The 22,061-nt window shown below is 34.7% G+C and overlaps 1 protein-coding gene across 1 annotated transcript; it reads left to right on the forward strand.

Moving 5' to 3' along the window:
• Nucleotides 1–615: 615 nt before the first annotated feature.
• LOC107189325 (NACHT domain- and WD repeat-containing protein 1) lies at nucleotides 616–21,852 on the forward strand. Its single transcript, XM_015577826.1, has 19 exons — nucleotides 616–863; nucleotides 2,576–2,760; nucleotides 6,809–6,888; nucleotides 7,019–7,141; nucleotides 8,189–8,331; nucleotides 9,039–9,196; nucleotides 9,614–10,006; nucleotides 11,221–11,631; nucleotides 12,165–12,511; nucleotides 12,782–13,312; nucleotides 13,903–14,143; nucleotides 14,502–14,685; nucleotides 15,519–15,993; nucleotides 16,712–17,018; nucleotides 17,455–17,680; nucleotides 18,186–18,381; nucleotides 18,801–19,329; nucleotides 19,985–20,248; nucleotides 21,736–21,852. The coding sequence occupies exons 2-19, from the start codon at nucleotides 2,652–2,654 to the stop codon at nucleotides 21,747–21,749; spliced, it is 4,731 nt and encodes a 1,576-aa protein (XP_015433312.1). The 5' UTR covers nucleotides 616–863; nucleotides 2,576–2,651; the 3' UTR covers nucleotides 21,750–21,852.
• The last annotated feature ends 209 nt before the right edge of the window (nucleotides 21,853–22,061 follow it).

Below are 22,061 nucleotides of genomic sequence, written 5' to 3' on the forward strand. Positions count from 1 at the left end.
ATTCACCGGATTACCAACGAAAATGGGCACAACCTAGTCCATCTAAGGGGGGGAAAGATTCACCGAAGGGATCCACGAAGGACGATGAATCGTGTTATTTGACCAGGACCATCGATCAGCAATATAAATTCAGTACAAAGACAAAAATTAATAAAAAAAAAAAAAAAAGAAAACAAGTAAAGAAAATATCAACGATCTAAATGAAAAAAATAAATCGAAAAATCGAGGTAAAGAGAGAAAGAGGAGATAAAAATTGAGAGAGAAAAAACTAAAGAGAGAAAGGTTATTATATCAAAGAAAGCGAGGACAATCTTCAACAGAGTTACCTAATTAAATTAGCTAATGAACAGGATCGATCGATCGATCATTATCGATCAGGGATCCAATAATTTTTATCGACGACTGAGATATCTCTATTCATCTATGAATGTATTGAAAGTTACACACATACACGAGAGATTACTATTAATGATTATTGTTAATGTTTAAGAGGGTGTTTGCTGTTTAAGATATTTCACGAGACGAATAATTTCGTTCGAGGACTCGAGGTGTAGTCTGTTCACTGTTATCGAGGGGGTGACGAAGAAATACAATCAGTTTGACTAATATGAGCATTTAAATGAATAAGATTTTAGAGGTTTAAGAAAGTATATTGTAGACGTTACGATTATATATATAATTGTATACATATATATATATATATGAAACAGTTTGTGTCCAATTGGGTCCACGTTTAAAGAGATTATCCAAGGTGATATAAAATCGTTTTTATTGTTGCTAATCGATGAAACGGGCGAACGTGTTTCTAGGAGAGAAAGGAAACGAAGAGAAAATAGAGAAAGGAGGAATTGTTGAATACTGAGGTGATTATTTTATTTAAAATGTATATATAATGTGAAGAATGTTTTTTTTTAAACGTATAGAATGTTTTAAAACACAGATGAATTTTTTTATTTGGTATAAATAATTAGGTTCTGGAATATGATTATATTAGGTAAATTATTCAATACATAGATGAATTAAAAATAGAATCAAAGGTATTATATCTAGTAAAATATAGTCATAGTAGTACAATATTAGATTATTTCATTAGATTATTAACTATTTTATTATTTTATTAGATATATAGAGTTATTTAGTAATGTAATCATTATGATTGTATGAAATGAACAAAGTAATTGATGATTTTTATACAGTGAAAAATTATTAATTTAAATTATGACACAATAGTGTTTGGTCATAACATACTACACTTATAGTATTAGATTATTCAATATAGAAATGATTATTTTATTCAGAATGAAGGTGATTATATTAATATGAAAAGTAATTGATAAGTTTTGTAGAGTATATAATTATTAATTTTAAATTATAATACAATTTTTAGTTATGTTTCGGGTGTTTTACAATACAATACTTTGTACTGATTTTGTGGTTTGTTTCTTTTGTTTAGAAGTATCGGGCTCGTTGATCTCCAGATCATTTTTAATAAAATGTATTGTTCTATAATTTGATGTATGTTTATTTTCTTGTACCCTAAAGTATTTGTAATTTCGGTGTTATTTATACTGTAAACTATTTTATATAAAATTTATTTAATTCCCCTTTTTCCATTGAATGCAGATTACTTGACTGGAATTTGAAACATTAAGTAAACATTCCAGAAGTGTTTAATTTTATAAAACAAGGAGTTACTTTAATTTTTTTATTATTACAAATTAGGTGTTATGTGTAATTCGAATATACAACAAATTCAGTAGATAACTATGTTGTAAAAACTGGAAGTAGTTAATTTGAAAAATAATTGACATTTTTATATGACGTGTACCTTATACACTTTTCTATTATTAATTACCTAGTATTACACTCAAATTGCATTATGCATATTAATATACAAAAATTTCTTAAATTCAAGTGAAACAAATATTAGTGTATCCATTTCATATTAAAAAAAAATAATATTCACTTATTTTGTTATAAATCTTTTCCAACAATACAATTATTCTTTAATCACATATCGCTCATAAAAATAACAATGTTTCTCTTTCATGTTAACAGTTTCGTTCTTTACATTATTCTTCCTCTTTTTTAGTATTACAGATTCTAGACAAAGTCAACCTATTCACAAATACTGAAAGAATATATGAATTGAATTTCTTATTGAATATGTTAGCAAACTTTGTTAAAAAAAAGATAACATTGTAAGTATAGTTATAACAAGTATGTTAATATGTAAACAATTAATTTATTACTATATTCAATGAAAATATCAACAACATAAACAATCTTGTCCATTTAGTGTAAAAGGATAGAGATATTAAATTCACTATATTCACATTGTTTATTTAATGATAGAATTAATAATGGTTGAATCTACGAAATCTAAAATGTTCAGATATAGGTAGATAATAAATTTACTATATTTATATTGTTTAACTATAAATGGTGTATTATCTATCTTAAATAATACATATACACTAAATAAAAAAATATGATAAATAGTCTTGTCCATTCAGAAAATGCAAATAGATAATTAATTTACTAAATTTCTGTTATTTTAATTCTGTGTGTTCAGTCACAGCAGACTACTGAATATTATCGTGGAGAGGAGAATGTTGCATTGAGCCGCAAAAAAAAAGAGGGTCGCCATTATGAATCTTGAAGTGGAGCTGATTGCAGGGGTGATTAAGGGCGGACCACCCCCGAAAAACTTGCCAGCGCCGAGGCTGATTAAAATTTTCATCGCCGTAGAACGGAATGGTCTTGTCCTATAATCCATTTTTACTATCAATATTATTAGACGTGTATGTGTGTGTGTGTGTGTGTGGATATTAAATGTTTTACAGTTTGTACGGTTACTTATCGCATTATGCAAAATTTATTTTCCTTTGATTTATTCAGTTCTGTTGTGAAAAGGGAAAAAAATAAAAGTATATATATTATTATTATTAATGAAATATTATGATACATTATTTAATTAAAATACTTTGTTCTTTGTTGGAATATGGAATTTTTTTCAGTTTTATCGTGAAAGGAAAAAAGTACTCGAGTCAATATAATATTATAAAAATGTTTTAAATTGTTTGTTAATGTGTTATGTAATATTGTAGTTTTTTCGTTTGAAATTTTTCAGTTATGTTGTGGAGAAAGAAATGTATATAAGCCAATATAATGTTAAGAAAATGTTTGATATTATTTGTTAGTGTGCTATGTGACACTTTGTTTTTTTAAAAAGAACTTGGGCATAATTGATTTTTCAGCTCTGTTGTGGAGGGAGAAGTGCTTTTACAAAAATGGAGTGATTCTTCAACTATAATTTAAATCGGATTACAGAATAATGCATTCTGTAGTTTTAGAAGTATTAAAAAAAATTAATTTTTCTCCATCCACATCTGATCTTCAAGAACAATTTTCCAATGAATGTGAATCGCTTTCTCTGTTACCTGGTGAACTCGTACACGTTTGTGCACTGACACTTACTGCGTTAGATATGTGCAAAAGTAGTGGGCAATCTTAATTAAATGTTAGTATTTGCTACTTTCTACTATAAAAATTATTTAAATAACTAATGAATTTTTATTTATTTTGTTAATTTTTAGTCTCTAAATTCGTATTTAAATAAGTTTGATAATTTCATATTTATATGTACTACTAATTTGTGGGATTCTAAATTCATATTTAAAGAAATTTGGTAATTTCATATTTATATTAATAATTTTTGGGACACTAAATTCGCATTTAAATAATAAATTTGAATTTATACTACTAATTTTACAAATGAATTCGTATTTCCATTACCAATTTCTGGGATTCTGAATTTATATTTAAATAAATCGAACGTATTTCTATTTACAGTATCGATTTTTAGGATTCCAAAATAAATCTAACGAGTTGGTATATTCCATTGCCAATTTTTGGGGTTCGAAATTCCTATTTAAATAAATCGAACGAGTTCCTTTGGTCCTTTATTTTCGCATATACCTAACGAATTAATGTTTATTTGCGTATCCACACGTATGCCTGTCTAGCTATGTGTTCGTCGATTCTTTTCTACGTGTTTAGACGTCCACTTCTGCTATTGCTTGCGTAATTACGCGATGTGTACTCTATCTTTTCTTCACTCTGTTTAGCTCACCGTGTACGTATGTACGTGTGTCTGTGTGTTGCAAGGACTATGTTTGTTAATATGTTTGTATTTAACACGCATGCGACGATAAATCGAATTCACGAAGAGCCACTGAAATAAAGATACTACAAACGCTTCCACTGACGAAGTGTTCCCAATTGTTCGAGGAGGTTGTCAGTCGTTTAATAAACCAGTTTTTTAATTGTTTGTCAAGCTTTGTGATTGTCCATTCATTGCTCCACCTTTTCTGGTCATCTATTTGTTATTTGTTTATATAAATTATTTCCAAGCAGGCACTATTATTTATTACAGTAACAAGGGAATGGTTTCCAATTTCACTGAGGTTAATAGTAATAAATGCAATAATCTTCAAATATTATTATTATTATGTAATATTTTTATTATTATTTATAATACTTTGTTACTAACATAATGTTATTAGGAATGACATTCGAAACACTATTGATTAACTAGATTTGTTATCAAACTTAGTGAAATTACTGTTCCTCCATTAGTATAATGGACACTATAATTTTTCAAACGAAATAAAGTTAAGACTTTGCAGAATCGACGCCATGACAGGTTGCCATCTTGAATGGAGTATACAAGGCAAATGAAATTTCTCATTTTTATTTACTCAGGAGTTACGAATTATGTAAAAGATTAAGAAAATTATAACTTACAGAAAATATTAATATTAATTTGCGATTTTTTTCCTACCAGGAATTATATTTGTTTATTTTTCCTGTATATTTATGTATTATGAGCCTAATTGGTCAATTAACCTCAGGGGGCTTCGTTCCAATAATGTGTTTATAAATCTGTAAATGCTCTACCTGTTGACTGTTTGCCCCGTCTTTCTTTGCACTTGTTCACACGTTCCACTGTGTTTCGTGTAGTTATTTATTCAAACAAATTGCATCTAGTTTTGTAGAATAATTTTTAGTGCATTTTCCACCACATTCACATTCACTGTAGGGTAAAACGCATAGGATCGTGCTTAATTGTTGGCATAATACATCGAAAAGTAATTTGTTTCTTAATTTGTTTACTACAAAAATTGTTTAATTGCTTTTTGTTTGTTTATATTTGCATAAACATCAACAATGTTAGATTTAGAGTAGTTGATGATAACCGATAAAATTTCGTGGAAATGATGGCTTAAGAAAATAAATTTCAAAATCTCATGTCGCGCATTTCCCGCGTTTATTCGTTTAAATCTGACGTGTTTACGAGGTGAATGAAAATGAAAAGTGAAGAAAAAGGCCAATCCGACGCAAGCATATGTCAACAAAGTATGTCCTTGCGAAAGGTTATTGCCAAGAGACGAGAGATTTAACGGCGTCATTAAATTTTTATGCTCGACAAAATGGCGGACGAGCCTCGTGTATCATGGATATGTGACAAGAAATGCCCATATTTTTTAACCAATTAATATCAATTAAAGCTGTTTCCAGGAACTTTTACAACGAATTATATCAGATTTTATGCATTTAGAGATTTTATAAAAACGATCGAAACGCAACTAAGTGCCCTTTTTAGCATTACAGACTCTTCTCGATTACTGTCTCGAATTCCGGTCCACGCCAGGACATTAATCTTATAGGGAGAAATGTTTTAAACCCTCGTAAATTGGTTTTTTTAGGGACAATAAAGTATGTGCTTGACAGTTTCCATGGCCTCCCCTCCCCAGTCGTGGGCATAACGCCTGGATAATAATCGTGTAGAATAAACCGGACAATAATAGAGAGGAGTGTGGATTTAATGCAGTTTAGCTGCATTTTTAACCTAATGAAACTATTAACTGAGGTGGCAATATGGCGGATGCTGGGTCCTTTTGAACCTATTACAGACTCGTCTCGATTATTGTCCGGCTAGTTCTACACGATTATTGTCCTGTCGTTATCCCCGTCACTGGAGAGGTGGGAGGGGGGAAGCTGTCAAGCGCATATTTTGTTGCCTAGGCTCGGGCTTAGGGCAAAAAACGAATTTATGAGGGTCTGAAGCATTCCTTCCTATAAGATTATTGTCTTCGCGGATCTGAGTTCGGGACAATAATCGAAAGAAGTCTGTATAGCAATTATTTATGTGACAAAGCTATTTTTTTTCGATAGATTTTAATCATATTTTGTATAGATTGTTTACTTGGAAGTATTATTAAAGCAATGTAAATTGAAGGGAACAAAAAATGTAACAGTGTTATATAAGATACATGTATGCATTAAAATGTAACTAAAGAAAATATATTATTCTTGTGAAAATAGTGTGAACATTTCTAAACTTCATAATGATTACAAAAATTTGTAATGCATCCGTATATTATATATTATACTATCTACTAGAAATGGGTCTAATTAGACCCAGTATTCGCCAAATGTTGAATTAGAGAGGAAATAGAAGAAACAATATTCGAATTAACTTCAGTTTCTCAAAACTGCTTCGTGAAAATTTAAATCTTCGTGAACTTCAGTTTCATCATTAAAATCTCATGTTTGTTTATTACAAACTTTCCATATGTAGAGTCTATCTGCCCTTTTTTTTCACGATGGCAGCCTGTTCATTTTAAATACCATTTACCTGTATAAAAAAGAATATATAGTTCTGTTTCTATTTTTTTTTTTTTATTTAATATCGATAATGCATGAAATTATAAATTTGTTTTAAAGTTCAAAATATCCACAGAATTCGTGGAAGAAAGAAAGCAGTTTTTGGAGCACCTCGGGCCAGAACTGCAATCGATTTACGCCGACATGGGAATCGAGGTACGATCAAATAACATAATTTGAAAAACGAAACAAACAATACGATTCTTCGTTTGTTATTAAAAATTACAAACAATTTTTTGATATATTGTATCTTTTTTTTGTGATTAACGAATGAAAAATTACGCAGGTGTTATTGGTGGACATGCAATATGCAACGAATACGAATCCGGATAGAAATCCGTTTCTAGCCGAACACTTTTACGACGAAATACGCGCTGCGCATCAACACTCGAGAGGTTGTTTCTTTTTGGTGAGTCTCTAACTTTCAACTAAAAAATCTCTGTAAATACAATAATCGCGAGTTACTGAACTGAAACAATATTTAGGGAAACGAAATAAATACAATTTAAAGCATAGCAATTTAATAGTTAGTACCTCAGTAGGTGAATAATTCAAGGTTTCGTAACAAAAACATAAAATATAAAACATAACATTTTAAATACAGCAATTTAATATGTAGTACTTTAGTGGTTGAATAATTCAAGATTTGGTAACGTAGAACATGATCATTTTTTATCTATAAAAATTGACTCTACAGTATTTAATAATTCAGTAACATTATCGTTAAAAAGATATAGTACAATTATACAGTATGTACATATACTATAGATACTACAGGGTGTGCTAAAAGTGACCATCTATTCTAAGAAATAGGAATGTTACAAAAACTACTATAAGACACGAAAGGATATATGTTACATTTTTACTAACACAAAATGCATTTAATTTTTTGAATAAACGCATTTTCATTTATTCATTTATTTAATGTAAATAAATGTAAAGAAAATATACATTCTGTGTATTTTCAAATAAATATACTTTTTATAATATTATAATAATAATAAATAAATACATTTTCATTTATTTATTTAATGTAAATAAATGTAAAGAAAACACGTATTTTATTTCAGTTAGAAACAAAGTAAGATTTCTTGTAGTTGTCTCTCTATTCGTATCTTGTAGTTATTTTTCTAAAATGCCCATTATTTCTCAAAATGAATACTTTCGCGCTCTGATTGGTCGGGGTTTTTCAAAGGAAAAACTTGTTCCAAAATCACCTCATGAGTGATCCATTTCAGGAATCTACACCACTTTTGTACCACCCTATATATACAATAGATGGACATCTATCAGTCAAGTGACTTGGATAATTGATTTTCTAAATAATTAATTTCCTGATATGAATACACCAATCATATTCTACGATTATCGACGTTTCCAATAATCGACATCTCGACTGATCGATGTTCCGTTGCTAAGTGTATTACTTTTTATCGTTTTTTTTTTATTGTTTAAGTTATTGGTCGGGGACGAGTACAATGCCGGATGGCTGCCGACGAAGCTCACCGAGGAGAGTTATGGACTCCTCTCGAGCCGGTGCGCCATGATGGACGGGTATTACGAGCGCGACAGTAATTGTTATGTCCTGAAGGCTGGCAGGTAGTTACGTTTTATTATCGCATTGTATAGAAACGGAACGAAAATGACGAGGGCGTTGAGAGAGAAGTAATAAAATGAGGGAGGATATCGGTGACTTTATTACTCCAATCCTGTAATTCCTTACAGTCTGTCGTTTTCCCGCGAAACCGCCATTTTCTTTCTCCTCTTTCCCGCCAATTCTATTCTCGGCGTTTTACGGCTCCCTACGGATTGCTTTGCCCTCTTCGAAATTGAAAGTTACGACGAGAATGGATTCGAATGATACTATCTCCCTACGGATTGCTTTGCCCTCTTCGAAATTGAAAGTTACGACGAGAATGGATTCGAATGATGATGTAGGTTCTATCAAAGTACAGGAGAGCCTGTTATATACGAACACACATTATTTGAAAACCCTATTATTCAAATGTTCTATTTTCCGAACATTCTACTATCCGAACCTCTTATAATTCGAACGTTCTGCTATCTGAACCTTCTACTATTCAAACCTTTTACAATTTAAACCTTCTACAATTTGAACCTTCCACTACTCGAATCTTCCACTATCCGAACCTTCTACAATTCGAACCTTCTACCATCCGAACACTTCTGTCTCTCTATAAATTCGGATACGGGAGTATATACTGTATGTTGCTTTAATTTAAGTATGTACCAATTAATTTAAATATTTCGTAAATATCTGCAGTGAAATTATTATTCGTTGACAGATTGGGAGCTGCGACTGATAGCTGGCAGAACGAAGAACCAACGATGAGGGAAGCTCTGAAGAGAGCTGCAGAGACCGCCATCTCTGAGAATCTTGATAACGAGGAGATCAGGAATATATTAAAAAGCTCCGCTCAGAGGCAGTTGGAATACGCTTTAAGTCAGTGCCACAAGAATTATCCATTAGAAAATATTGTATATTTATACAAATATCTAGAAATTAAATAGTGAATCATTAAACTTTACGGTCCTATGTCTGGGTCATCGGTGACCCGCCGACTCAATGTTCAATGTTTATCCACAATCACACATAAGTTCAATGTTAGAATCATTAAATATGTTTTCTCGTCTTTCGTAAGAACATAATTGTGCCTATGAAATTTTCTTGCGGCTCACCATTGACCCAGCCACCAGTCTGGACAGTCCATACTCAGAGGGTTAAAATCATCGAATTTATCTTTTCATCTTTCGCAAGATATAAAGTGTAGTTGATATACTCGGGTGTTTTTATTCGTGTATAAATAAAATGTATAATTTATAATTTGTTTACAATACTTTCCTTTGTATTTCGTTGCAGTGCTGGACGAAACGAGGGAAGGTATCATAGCCGTGACACGGACGTGGAAAGGGCAACCGATTTCAGAGGCGGTGGCGGCGCTGCAATCGCTCGTGGCGGATAACCTGCCACCTGACAATATCATTGATGTAGAAGTAGAACAGGAACCAGGTGGAATTGATCCTGACAATGATTCCCACAAGGTTTACTTGGCAAATCTGTGTCGTTTGCTCGTGAACCGAGTACAGACCCTGGCCAACGACTCCATCGAGGCTGATCCTGAGATAAAAAGCAAGAAAAAGATGGTGCAGGAGATTTATGCTGAGAGCCTGATGCATCTTGCTCTTTTGAGGAATGTCAAACCCTGTGAAGAGAACGAGCAAGTTGATAGGATCAAACAGCTCTTGATATTTGGTAAAAAATGTTTTTAAAAATATGAAATGAAGGATTTAGGCCTTAGAAGTTATACCTGCTCTTTAGAAGGCTCTAAATATTAGGATTAATGTAACTGCATATTGGAATTTTAGGGTTCTGCAATCTTACAAATTGTGTTTATGCGTGTCATAATAAATGGTATTGTGTTTTGCAGATTAAGAGTCTGTGGTTGCTTAGTTGCTTGCTGGAGTGTGGCTATTTGTGTAGTTAGGAATAGGTACTATTCTGTTTGAGTTGTTAGGAATAGGTCATCTTATGTCACTTGCTCACATAAATACTTTATTTAAAACAGGCTTTATTTTACATATTTCATGAGAAAAAGACCTCATTCTAATTCTGTTATTTTGTCACTAAAATTCTGCTTGTTTGGTTAAAGACAAATACAACTCTACTTGTCTGGATAAAAACAGGTTCAATTCTACTTGTTTGGCTAGAAATAGGTCTAATTCTACTTGCCTGGTTAGAAATAGGTCCAAATCTACTTGTCTGGCTAGAAATAGGTCCAAATCTACTTGTCTGGCTAGAAATAGGTCCAACTCTACTTGTCTGGATAGACATAAGACAAATACAACTCTACTTGTCTGGATAAAAACAGGTTCAATTCTACTTGCCTGGCTAGGAATAGGTCCAACTCTACTTGTCTGACAACCGACTTGTTAATCTATCTAGAAGATACCTTAACTGCCCATCATAAGACCAGTTCTACTCATTCAACCCAGGTTATGTCTACTATAAACCCTTAATTAATGAAGAACTCAGTTACAGTATAGTTATAGCAACCTAGAACCATATCTTGACTATACCTATAACTACTTAGAAGATGGGCACAGACAGAAATTTCTGTCCTTCATACTTAATACAGTGAAATCGAGAGTACTTTACTATTTAATACCTTAGCTACCTAGAATAGTAGCCCTACTGCATCTTTAACAACTGAGAAGATTGATAGAAAAATAAAAAGTTGTACTCGTATCTTGATACATTAGAATGAAAAAAGCTAATCCAGTATCTAATAACATAACAACCTAAATATAACTATAGCTTCACTGTGTCTTTACCAATTTAGAAGAAGGATACAAAAAAACAATATATTTCATTGAAATATATTGAAATAAAACAATCATCTACTAACCAACAAGTAGAAAAATGATGGAAGTGAAATATTATAACTTCCTTAACTTATCATTCTACAGGTAAATCCCAGAAACATGGGCCGATATTGGTGAAAGGTAGCAAATACTCTGGCAAGTCGTCGTTGCTCTCAAGAATCTATACAGATGTGGCTTCTTGGCTGGATTGCGCAACCTTCAAAGTAGTTCGCCTATGTTCTTCCACTCCACGGTCCGCGTACAGTCTCGAGTTACTGCGTGTGCTCTGTCAACACATCGGTTTCCTATCCGGTCAATTGGACGGGAACCTACCGAAAGACGCATCCTTCGATCCACTCTATTTGAACAACTGGTTCGGCCAGATCATTAGGCGAATAGAAGAGGAGCCGTTGAAGGAGCAGCTATTGATCCTGATCGATGATCTTCATCGGTTACACCCCCTGGAATGTGATATTATCGCCGCGTTGTCATGGCTTCCATTAAACTTACCACCAGGTAATAGGGAGAACATTATGTCAATCATGTTAATTTGCTTTCTTCAAAAAATAGGATCCACTACTCTCTCTTACCTTCTCTCACTCATTTTTCTATACTTTTGTAAAGACTATCGCTGTTCTTGCATTTCTACTAAATATTACTGCAACTATTGCATTATTTATATCAATTGAATTTCTTAAATTTTTGCAAATATTCATGTAAAATATTATGTTCCATTTTTTATAATAATTGAATATTACTTTCTTAAATTTTGCAAATAATACTATAAATAATATGTTATGTTCTTTATATTAGTTAAATAGTAAAAGTAAAAATATCAAATACGTTAATAATTTCGAGACACATATAAAATTTTTATTTGCTGTACTAACAATCTAATTATAATTATCATTGTTATGTTACATAATACTTTCAGGCCTAAATATTTTAGGTTTCAAGACCATTTATACTGAAATGTATTGAGAATGAATTAGATTTCACTGAATTCTACCAGTTAAATAATTATTGTGCGATCGTGATGTTCGTTTTAGGGGTGCACCTAATCGTAACGACCGCCATTCCTCCGGAGATGCTTCGTCTTACACCGACGCAGAAAGAGAGGTTACGAAACTCAGAGATTTTGATCGAACTCGACGATCCATCCTCCGTTCCGAATGAAATCGAAACTGTGTTTGACACGTTGGGTAATTTGGTGGGCGAGCGCGCAGCGAACAGAATCGGCGCCATTTTGGCGTCCACGGAGTACGGTCTCTCCGAAACGGAAATCCTCGAAATGATCATGCCAACAGGTGGTGATAGTCCCTTGCTCCTCGAGGATGGAAAATTCAATTTTGCTACCTGGTCACTGGTCAGAAGAACGTTCAACGATTCCTTGAAGGTAGTTCTTAAAAATGATTTACAGACAAAAGCAAAACCCTTTTGGAATTACAGTAGACTCGCGATAATTACCCGCATTTGTAAAGTTCAATTTTGCTATTAGAAGAACGTTCGATGATTCCATGAAGATAGTTCTCAAAAATTAAATTTAACTGAATATTCCATAATTAACGATGTCAACGACGGTGATTATCGACGACGTCACCGCGCCGGTCACCGGTGACCGTCACACGTTAACGTCAATATTAGCACATTATAATCGAATGTGCAGGTTCGTGTGATGACCGGAAGACTTCTGTTCTCCTGGCGATACCCGATCCGCGATCTAGCCCGGAAGCGATACTTTCCGAGTCAGGAGATCCTCAAAACTTATCATGGCGAGCTAGCGAACCTGTTCTTCTCAGAGGACTTTGAAGAAAAAGACGACAAATCGTCGCCTGAGGAGGAGACACCTAAAAAACAGACGCCGTTTCACAGCAGACCAAGGTCCCATTGCACCGCTTACAACCTGAGACACGTCGAGGAGGCTTGGTTACACCTGTTGAGGGCCGGTGACGTTGAGAAACTGAAGAAACTCGCAGTATGCGCGTTCGATTTCCTCCTCGCAGCTGTGCAAATGGTCTCAGTCAGCTATTTGAGGTGCGTGCTGGAACATTCAAGGAAGTATCTTCTAGAGAGGGATCTGGAGTTGGTTTATTACACCGTGAGGAACTCCAGCGACATTTTGACCAGGGATCCCCTACAGCTAGGCGCTCAGCTGATCTGCTGGCTGAGACCTGTCGCGGAAGATGGCGGCGACTTGGTAAGGAATCGTGCGATTTTTTAAGTTAATGTCACTTTTTGAGTGTCATTCCTCCTTTTGATACGCTATCTTTTTTTATTCTAGTTACTTTGACACATTTAACGTCGTGCCGGTCACCTGTGACCGGCACGGAATTTTGAGTTCATGCCGCATTTGTCATCTGTGATCGATAAAGGAGTTTCCATTTACATTACGTTGATCACCGATCGAGATAGAACTTCCGTTTGACGTTTCGTCGGTCACCGATGACCGTCACTGTAGTGAAAGTGTTGAGAAATTTGGTAAACGGTTCCAACAGTATTATTTTATATTTAAAATGACATTCGTCGCGATTGACGAGGCGTAGATGGAAACTCGACTGTCGGTCACCGGTGACCGTTACGATGGCAAAGATTTTAATGAATGTAAATGAATTATTCCAATAGGTTTAGGTATGTGGCGTTAATTTAGCGTTTTGATGAGGCGTGAACGGAAAATTGAGTGTCAGTCACCGGTGACCGTCACAGTAATGAACGTGTTAATGAGAATGGACGAATTGTTATGTTCTGACATCGATATGGAAGTGTGACGAATATTATTGTTAATCCAAGGTCAGCAGAATGGTGACTGCAGCAATGGCGTGGTGCGATGGTTTCACTGCACCGTTGTTGGTACCACTGAACGGTTGGCTTCGACCGCCATTGCCTCTTCAAATTCGCATCCTATCTTGCCCACAAGGGGTGAAACTGATCGAGGCAGCTCCGTCTGGACAACACGTAATCGTGGTGCCCTTCCAGGGGGACGCTCAATTATGGCACGTTATGTCTGCTCAATTGGTCCACACATTTAAAGGTATTTTGTAAAACGATACGCAAACAATTTTCAACATTTGATTTAATTAAGTTTAAATTATGGAGATCCATCAATAAGACTTGCAGAAGAATTATTTAGTTATTTTTAGGAAAATATCTTCATGCGTCACAAACGTTGACTGTAAAACCGTGAAAACAAAATGGCGGCCACCTTCCGCCATATTATTTTCGAGGAACATCAATTCACTTCGTCCATTTAATTCTAGTAAATTACATTTTAAAAATTATTAACTGATAGTAAATAATCATAATTGTTTTTAGAAAGGGGAATACACTAATTTTTAATATTTATATTGTTATATAAAGTGATAATTATAGGTCACACACAATTGTTTCAGGTCATTCGAACCCGATATCTTGCTTGGCTGTAACGCAACACGCGCAGTACTTATTGACAGGCTCCGAGGACACCTCCATTATCGTTTGGGACATGAAAGAGCTCAGTTTGAAATTGAGAATTCGAGAACATATCGCTTCCGTTTTGTGTTTAACCACTGCGCTGAAGAATTCTGTGATTGTCAGGTTTACAATTTTATATCAATTCTTTACTAATTATTTAACATTACACAGAATCAGCATATACTTCGCTTACAACTTTCAAATCATCGTATAAACAAATTACATTTAACATCCCCATGAGAACCATTTACGAAAATTAATTAAAAGCAACTTGCCGAAGTAACTGTAATCCCATGAATTTTTCCGTACTTGGTTGGTCCTAATTTTAGGATTTAAGGGAGAAGCTACCCTTTCTGTCAGAAGCGTTCTTTTACTTATTCGCTTCTAATTCGTAAACTATAAAAGATATCGAAAAAAAATTATATATCGTTGTTAGTTGTTCATATATCGGTAAGCAAACATTTTCAAAAAAGTTTTATTTCCAAACAAAAATTCAAAAGAACTTATTTTCATGAAAATGTTTTCCTACCTATATATTGACAACTAAAAACGATATAAAATTGATCTAAACTTTTTTTCGTTACCTTCTGTAGTTTACGAGTTATAAACAAATAAATAAATGGGACGCTCAGAATAAAATGGATACTTTCTCCCTTAAAATATAAATGTATTACCAACCGAGTACGGCAAAATCTTTAAATTGGTCGCATAAACAATCGAGCAAAGTTACAGAAAAATCGACGTGCATCACTTCGCGAACATCCCTTGTCAGGCCTTATGGAACTTTTAACAATGAGGACAAATTTTTCTTGAATTCCAATTTCCATCAAACGAATCCACAAAAATCCATATTTGCATAAAGATCCTCATTATATTTCGAACGTTCTACACATATAATCGTTCCAACACCATATTCTCAAAATATTCTCCAATCCACTTCCACTTTTTGTCTTTAGCGGTGGCGAAGACTCCAGGATCATCGTCACGAGTCTGCTTTCTGGTGATGTTCTGATCAAGGTGGATCATCATAGAGGTCCAGTGAACTCGATCCGCGTGAATTCGGCGGGAGAGATCCTCGTTTCCGGTTCGTCCGACTGCACCGTTTGCCTCTGGTGTTTGGAAAAGTTCACGTTGCTGAAGAGCATAGCGTTGCCATCAGCAGTGACTATGTTGGATGTATCAGCGGATTCGTTGTTCTTATTGGTCGCCTGCGAGGATCAGAAGCTGTACTTGAGGTCACTGGCAACGGGGACGGAGATTCATATGCTGAGAGGCCACCAAGGCGACGTGAAGAGCATTTGCCTGGCCAAGGACTGCAGAAGAGCCATTGCTGGCGGAGCCAAGGGCAGGGTCTCCGTGTTCGACATGCATAGCGGAAGGCTGACCAGAACTTTGCCTGCTAATCTGTCGGCGGACGTCACTGCCATCAAAGTAAGGAAATATTTTTGTAAATAATTGGAGAAAAATTTTACTTACCACTTATACTGTCAAACTTGAAACTTACTTAGAACTTATATTTTTAAAGTTAGACGTTACTTAGAACTTATATTTTTAAAGTTAGACGTTACTTAGAACTTATACTTTCGAACTTAGAACGTACTTAATAACTTACACTTTCAAACTTGTAACTTAAAACTTACTTAATAACTTATACTTTCGAATCTAGAATGAACTTAATAACTTACACTTTCGAACTTGAAACTTAAAACTTACTTAATAACTTATACTTTCGAATCTAGAATGAACTTAATAACTTACACTTTCAAACTTGAAACTTAAAACTTACTTAATAACTTATACTCTGAAACCTAGAATGTACTTAATAACTTATAGTTTTAAACGTAAAACTTACTTATAACTTGTTTTTGTATTTTTAACTAAAAAATAGAAAAAAAAACAATTATTGTTGTGTAATTATTATGTAGATCTCTGCATGAAGTCTGTCCATTACTATTTCAAAAGATGGAAGGCAAGAGTCTAAAACCCCATTTGACATCTTGTACTTCTGATTCGTTCTTCCCCAATTCCACGTATCCTCAATGTGTCTCCGTGAATACAATAGTTCAAGGATCTAACAAAGTACCAAATGGTCCTAGAATAAAATTTTATTCTTTTTTAAATAATTTTACCAAATCATACGTTACTACAGGTGACAGAAAAGGACGACTTCCTGATAACAGCAACTGGGGATCGAGTGACCTATTGGAGTTTCCGTGGCGAAGAGGCGTTATCGAAGCCTGCAAAATCGGGGAAATCAGAATCTTTGCATCCTCACACGGCGTCTATATCTTGTTTGGACATATCCAGGGACGGAGCAATGGCCGTTACCGGAGGTGTCGATTCTCTGGTGAATCTCTGGCAGCTGAACACTCACGAGCTGCTCTCGACCTTCGAGGGCCATATCGCGAGCGTGACGTGTATAGCGTTCTCAGCTTCCGGTCTATTTGTTGCTTCAGGTATGTCTGTTACTTATTTAGAAGCCAAAAACTATCTTTAACTGTCTAAATTATTTTATTTATGAAACTTAAAAGTAATAGCGAATATAAATGCTATGTATAGTAAATCCTCGATCATTGTCCGAATGCTCCTCGGCACTGGTAAGGAGAAGTCCCCAGGTGTAACGCTGACTTTTTAATGAGGTCATTCGAAACTCTTTCCGATTGCAGGATAAAATTTTACAGATTACTATAAAAAAACACAAGGTGACCTTCATAAAAAGGCAAAATGACGAAGAACTACTTACTACATTGTGTGCTCCTCTTGATAGTATATCACTTTCGTTTCGAACATTTTTTCATGTAACAAATCGTTTACAAGTAATTTTGATAACAGCGTTAGGTGAATCATTCTCTATAAATTCGTTGAATTTACGTTGGACATTATTAAATTCAGGGTCAGAAGACAAAACAGTTCGAGTCTGGGGACTGACGTTGGGCCTAATGGTGGCGACGTTCAGGCACCAGGCACCAGTTACGTCAGTGACGGCCATGTTTGACGGTCGAAGAATCGTCAGTTCGGATAGAGGAGGCGCGATTCGAGTCTGGGCCGCTGATACCGGCACATTAATTCAATCCGTGAGCGGACGTGGTCGATGCATCACGGTTTCCTCTGACATGAGGTACAAAATATTTTAAACTTTTTTTGAATTAATTGTGGAAATGATTAAACTTTTAATCGGGCCAGACCTAAACTGGAGTTAACAAATATTATTAAATATTTTAATAATAATGCTGATATCAATATTGTATTAATAATAATAAATATAATAATGTCTTAAGAATAATTATCGACAATGAAATTAATCGAAATTATTAACCAGTTTTACTATTATCAAACAAGTGAACATTTTTTTTCTACCAATTTTAAAATCAAAAATTTATTTAGAAGAAGTTAAAACCTTCAAGACTTAAAATTTACTTTCCATGTGTTCAAGTGGTCAGTAGTAAAAAAATTTTTAACATTAAAAATAAATTTCGGTTATAGAGATTTAACAATAAAGTAACTTTGGTGTTATATGGAAAGAGGGTAGAAAAGGATAGGTTAGGAACCAGCCAATTGTATTTTAATATTGATGATTTTATTGTTATTAATGTGAGGTAACGTTAATAAAAAAAATTGTCCAGGTACGCCATATGCGAAACAGGAGACAATCAAGTACGAATAGTAAGTTTAGGGGCTGGACCGGAAGAAAAGTACCAAGTGTCGCATTCCCAGGACATCAGTTGCCTCGTGGTCACTCCAGACTCTCGATCCTTGATTACTGGCTCGCTCGACATGAGTCTGAAGGTTTGGCAGCTCGCTGGAGGAAAATTATCGCAGGTCCGTTTTTCAAATTAATAATATTATAATATTTCAATTTTTATCCAGAACACCCTGTATATAGCTGTCCATGAGTATTATATCTAGAATATCTGGTCTCTGTGAAAGGATGTGATGTTTCATGAAAATTATACATTGGACCAAAGTCCACTTTTCTTATTTTAATGTCATCGGACACTCATCGACGAATTACTGTACCTTGATCTACACTGTCATAAAAGATTTGTGAACCCCCTTTCTAGACAGCTTCAGGAAGCTAGATTTCCAACACCCGAAGAATAATCCAACCTCCTGAATAGCCCCATAAACAAGTACAGTAAATCCTCGCTGAATGTTCGGAGGCTCCTTCGCACTGACAAGGCCTCAGGTTAATGTTTCTGACCTACCACATCGGTGAAGGATTTCAAATCTGTTTTCAGGTCCTGGTCGGTCACACGGACCACGTGACCTGCGTCGCTGTGTCCGTCCTGGACAAGTCCATAGTGGTGTCCGGGTCCAGGGACGCGAATCTGATCGTCTGGGACATCAACACAGGCGCTGATCTCCATACCCTAAAGGGACATCTAGGGTTCATCACCTGCGTGAAGCTGTCCGGCGACGGGACCCTAGCAGCGTCAGGAAGCGAAGACAAGAGCTTGATAGTCTGGGACACGAAGAAAGGATGCTCCCTGAGTAGCATCATGCTGCACGTTCCGGTGGTAGGATTAGAAGTGGCCACGGACCTATCTAGGCTAGCGTTGCACCTGCTCGAGTACAAGTGCATGCCTATACTCTGTCTGCACAACACACCGGCGCAGTACGTCAAATTGCCGGATTATGTAGCGCCCTGGTGCGAACTTCGTGACCTGAGGCCCACCGGGCCCAAGAGGCCCAATAAGAGGCTGCTGAAAAAGGAGGTGTCGCTGGACAGCGACACCTGGCGCAGGAAGTACGGGCATCTTACCTCGGGTAAAGGATCCACTGTTTTCTGGAAATTGATGTGTTTGGCGTGCCAGTAAGGGAGAAACAGAATTTACCTTATACAGGGTGGTCCATTAGTCTTTTGCACTTAGAATGTCTCCCCCGTCTTTAGGAGCAGTGGGCCAATTGTTTTAGGTGGAATTATTGGTCTGATAGGGGTGTATATTATGATCGATAGAACACCTATACAGGGTGGTCCATTCATTACTTGCACCTAAAATATGTTCGCTACTTTTAGTAGTATAGTACTAATAGTCTTTAGAGAAATTGTTCGATTCAAAAGGGTGTATATTATAATTGACAAAGCATCTCTGCCAAGGTCATTTTTTCGAGATGTCAAGGTTATTTGCATTCCTTTTCGCCCGTAAGACTTAACTTTGTCCGTATAGTGTTATAGAGGATTCTATGACATACATATTCAGTTAATTATATCTCTGTGACCTTGAAATGACCTTTCACGTGAAAAGTTATATTAATGTTAGCTTCAATATTTTCCCCAAAGTGGATGGTACAGTAGAGTCTCCAGTATCCGAATAGCCTAATGTCTGAACGTTCCATTATCCGAACACTTATGTCTCCCTATTATTTCGGATACTGGAGGTTGTACTAATAATGCCCACCCTGCATATGAATTGTTGCGCAGGAATATCAGCGTCGTCAGTGGAGAATATCCAGCGACGATTTAGCGTCAGCGCCTCAATGGACGAGATCAGCAAAGTCGGATTAGCGAACAGCCCGTCGGGATTGGGCCCGGAACAGGCGGCCCTGGCCCAGTCGCAGCACTTCGATCAGCTGGAGGCGCTCTGGAATAAACAATCACCGCCATCTAGACCGCGTTCTCATGGACGAACCCTATCCAAACAGAGCTCTCTGCAGGCCACGCGTATTTCCGACTCTGAGGAAGAAGGTGAGTTTTTTCTTCGCGCGATAAAATTAAAAAATGGCGGATAATGTGTGCAATATTTGATAAATTTTCTTTTTTGAAACTAATACGTTTTTTGTAACTGAATTTTATGGAAGTTCGTTGGAGTTTAATTAATATTATTGTTAATATTTTCAGATGATACTACTACACATTATTAACTTAATTTTCAGTATTAATTGTGATTTTGAATATTCAGTTTTGCAAATGCAATGTTGAATTTACGTTATATTTTCAATTTCAGTGTGAATATCAATTTTAATTTTCCGTTCGATTGTCGTGTTTAAAGATCTCATTAATTTTTTATTTTTCAGGTTAATATCTAATATTAATAACAGTTTTGCCCATGAATATTTAGTATAAGCATTAATTTCACTTTTTAATTCTATAAGCTGATATTGAAATGTGATTTTCATTTCTAATGATGATATGGACGTTGAAATTTAATTTTTGGTATGGCGGCCATATTGGAAGATCCAATTACAATTTTGTGTCTTTAATTTTAATGTATAATACTAATGTTAACTTCTGTAGTATTAATTTTATATTTTAATTTTTTATATGAGCAACAATTTTATACATTAATATGAAATTAATATTTCTGCTTCCGTTATTAATATGAATATTGAATAGGTTATCGTTTGGCGATCATATTGAAACTTCTATATGTGACTTTTTTTCTTACCTTATCAGTTAAATTATGGGGTATTCGGGAAATCAATATGTGTCCTTCTAAAAATAACTCAAAGTTAAATATAAAATCAGGTATATAATCGGAATAATAATAGGATTAGATAGGAAGAAAGATGAAGACAGGTTTTCATCAATTGTTATTGACACCAGATATTTTTATACAAACAGGTCTAAAAAAATACAAATATATTTCCATCTATGTAGCAAGTACACAGTGATTTTTCTAACACCTTATAATTAAAAACTTGTTTAAATAAGATTTATTACATACATCTACATACAGCGTCTACTATGGACTGCGAATTTTAAGTTTATTGAAACTGTTTACAAACGTATATTAACAACTACATTGTTAAATTTTTCTGCAAATTGAAAAATATTACGTTCAGTCATGAATGATTTAAATTATTGTTGGGTCAGTACATTTTACAATTAACATTAGTATATTACACGTTCTGGATCACTGTTAGCTGAGCAGTTCTTATTAAATTTAGGAATTCTTATTATCGTGGCTCTTTAATTATTATTTAGTCATTTTTTACTGACTATAGAGGAAGTTATTTATGACTCAACCCAATATATCGAAATATATTGAAATGTATCAAAATATACCGAAATATATCGAAGTATATGGAAATACATCGAAATATATTGAGATATAGTGAAATCAAATAGTATCAGGAAGAAATATTAATTGCATTTGAGAAACTTGTTCTTATAAATGTATAAAATTCGCAGTTCTGGTGATTAATACGATAATTGACCAAATTTTCTTTCAGGTTTACCGGGTTAAAATAACTTCACGGTTAAATGGACTATAAGCTCTGGAAACTCCTAATCGTCGTACATTCTTCTCTCTCTCTATCTCAGATTGTTTCGCCGGAAAGCGAAAAGAAAAATGAAAATCCAAAAAAAAAAAACAGAAAAACCGTTAAAAAAATACGAAAAAGCACGTCCCCGCAGCGAAGCTCTAAGTTACGAAATTTCTCGTGTCCGATGCAATAAACGTGTGTATATGAGTATGCATATACATATGTATGTCGATATTAGAGAGGAATAAACCGAGGTCCTTTATTTTCATCCCTCACTCCCCCCCCCCCTCCAA

This window comes from Dufourea novaeangliae, unplaced genomic scaffold (assembly GCF_001272555.1).
Source record: "Dufourea novaeangliae isolate 0120121106 unplaced genomic scaffold, ASM127255v1 scaffold23, whole genome shotgun sequence".
NCBI lineage: Eukaryota > Metazoa > Arthropoda > Insecta > Hymenoptera > Halictidae > Dufourea > Dufourea novaeangliae.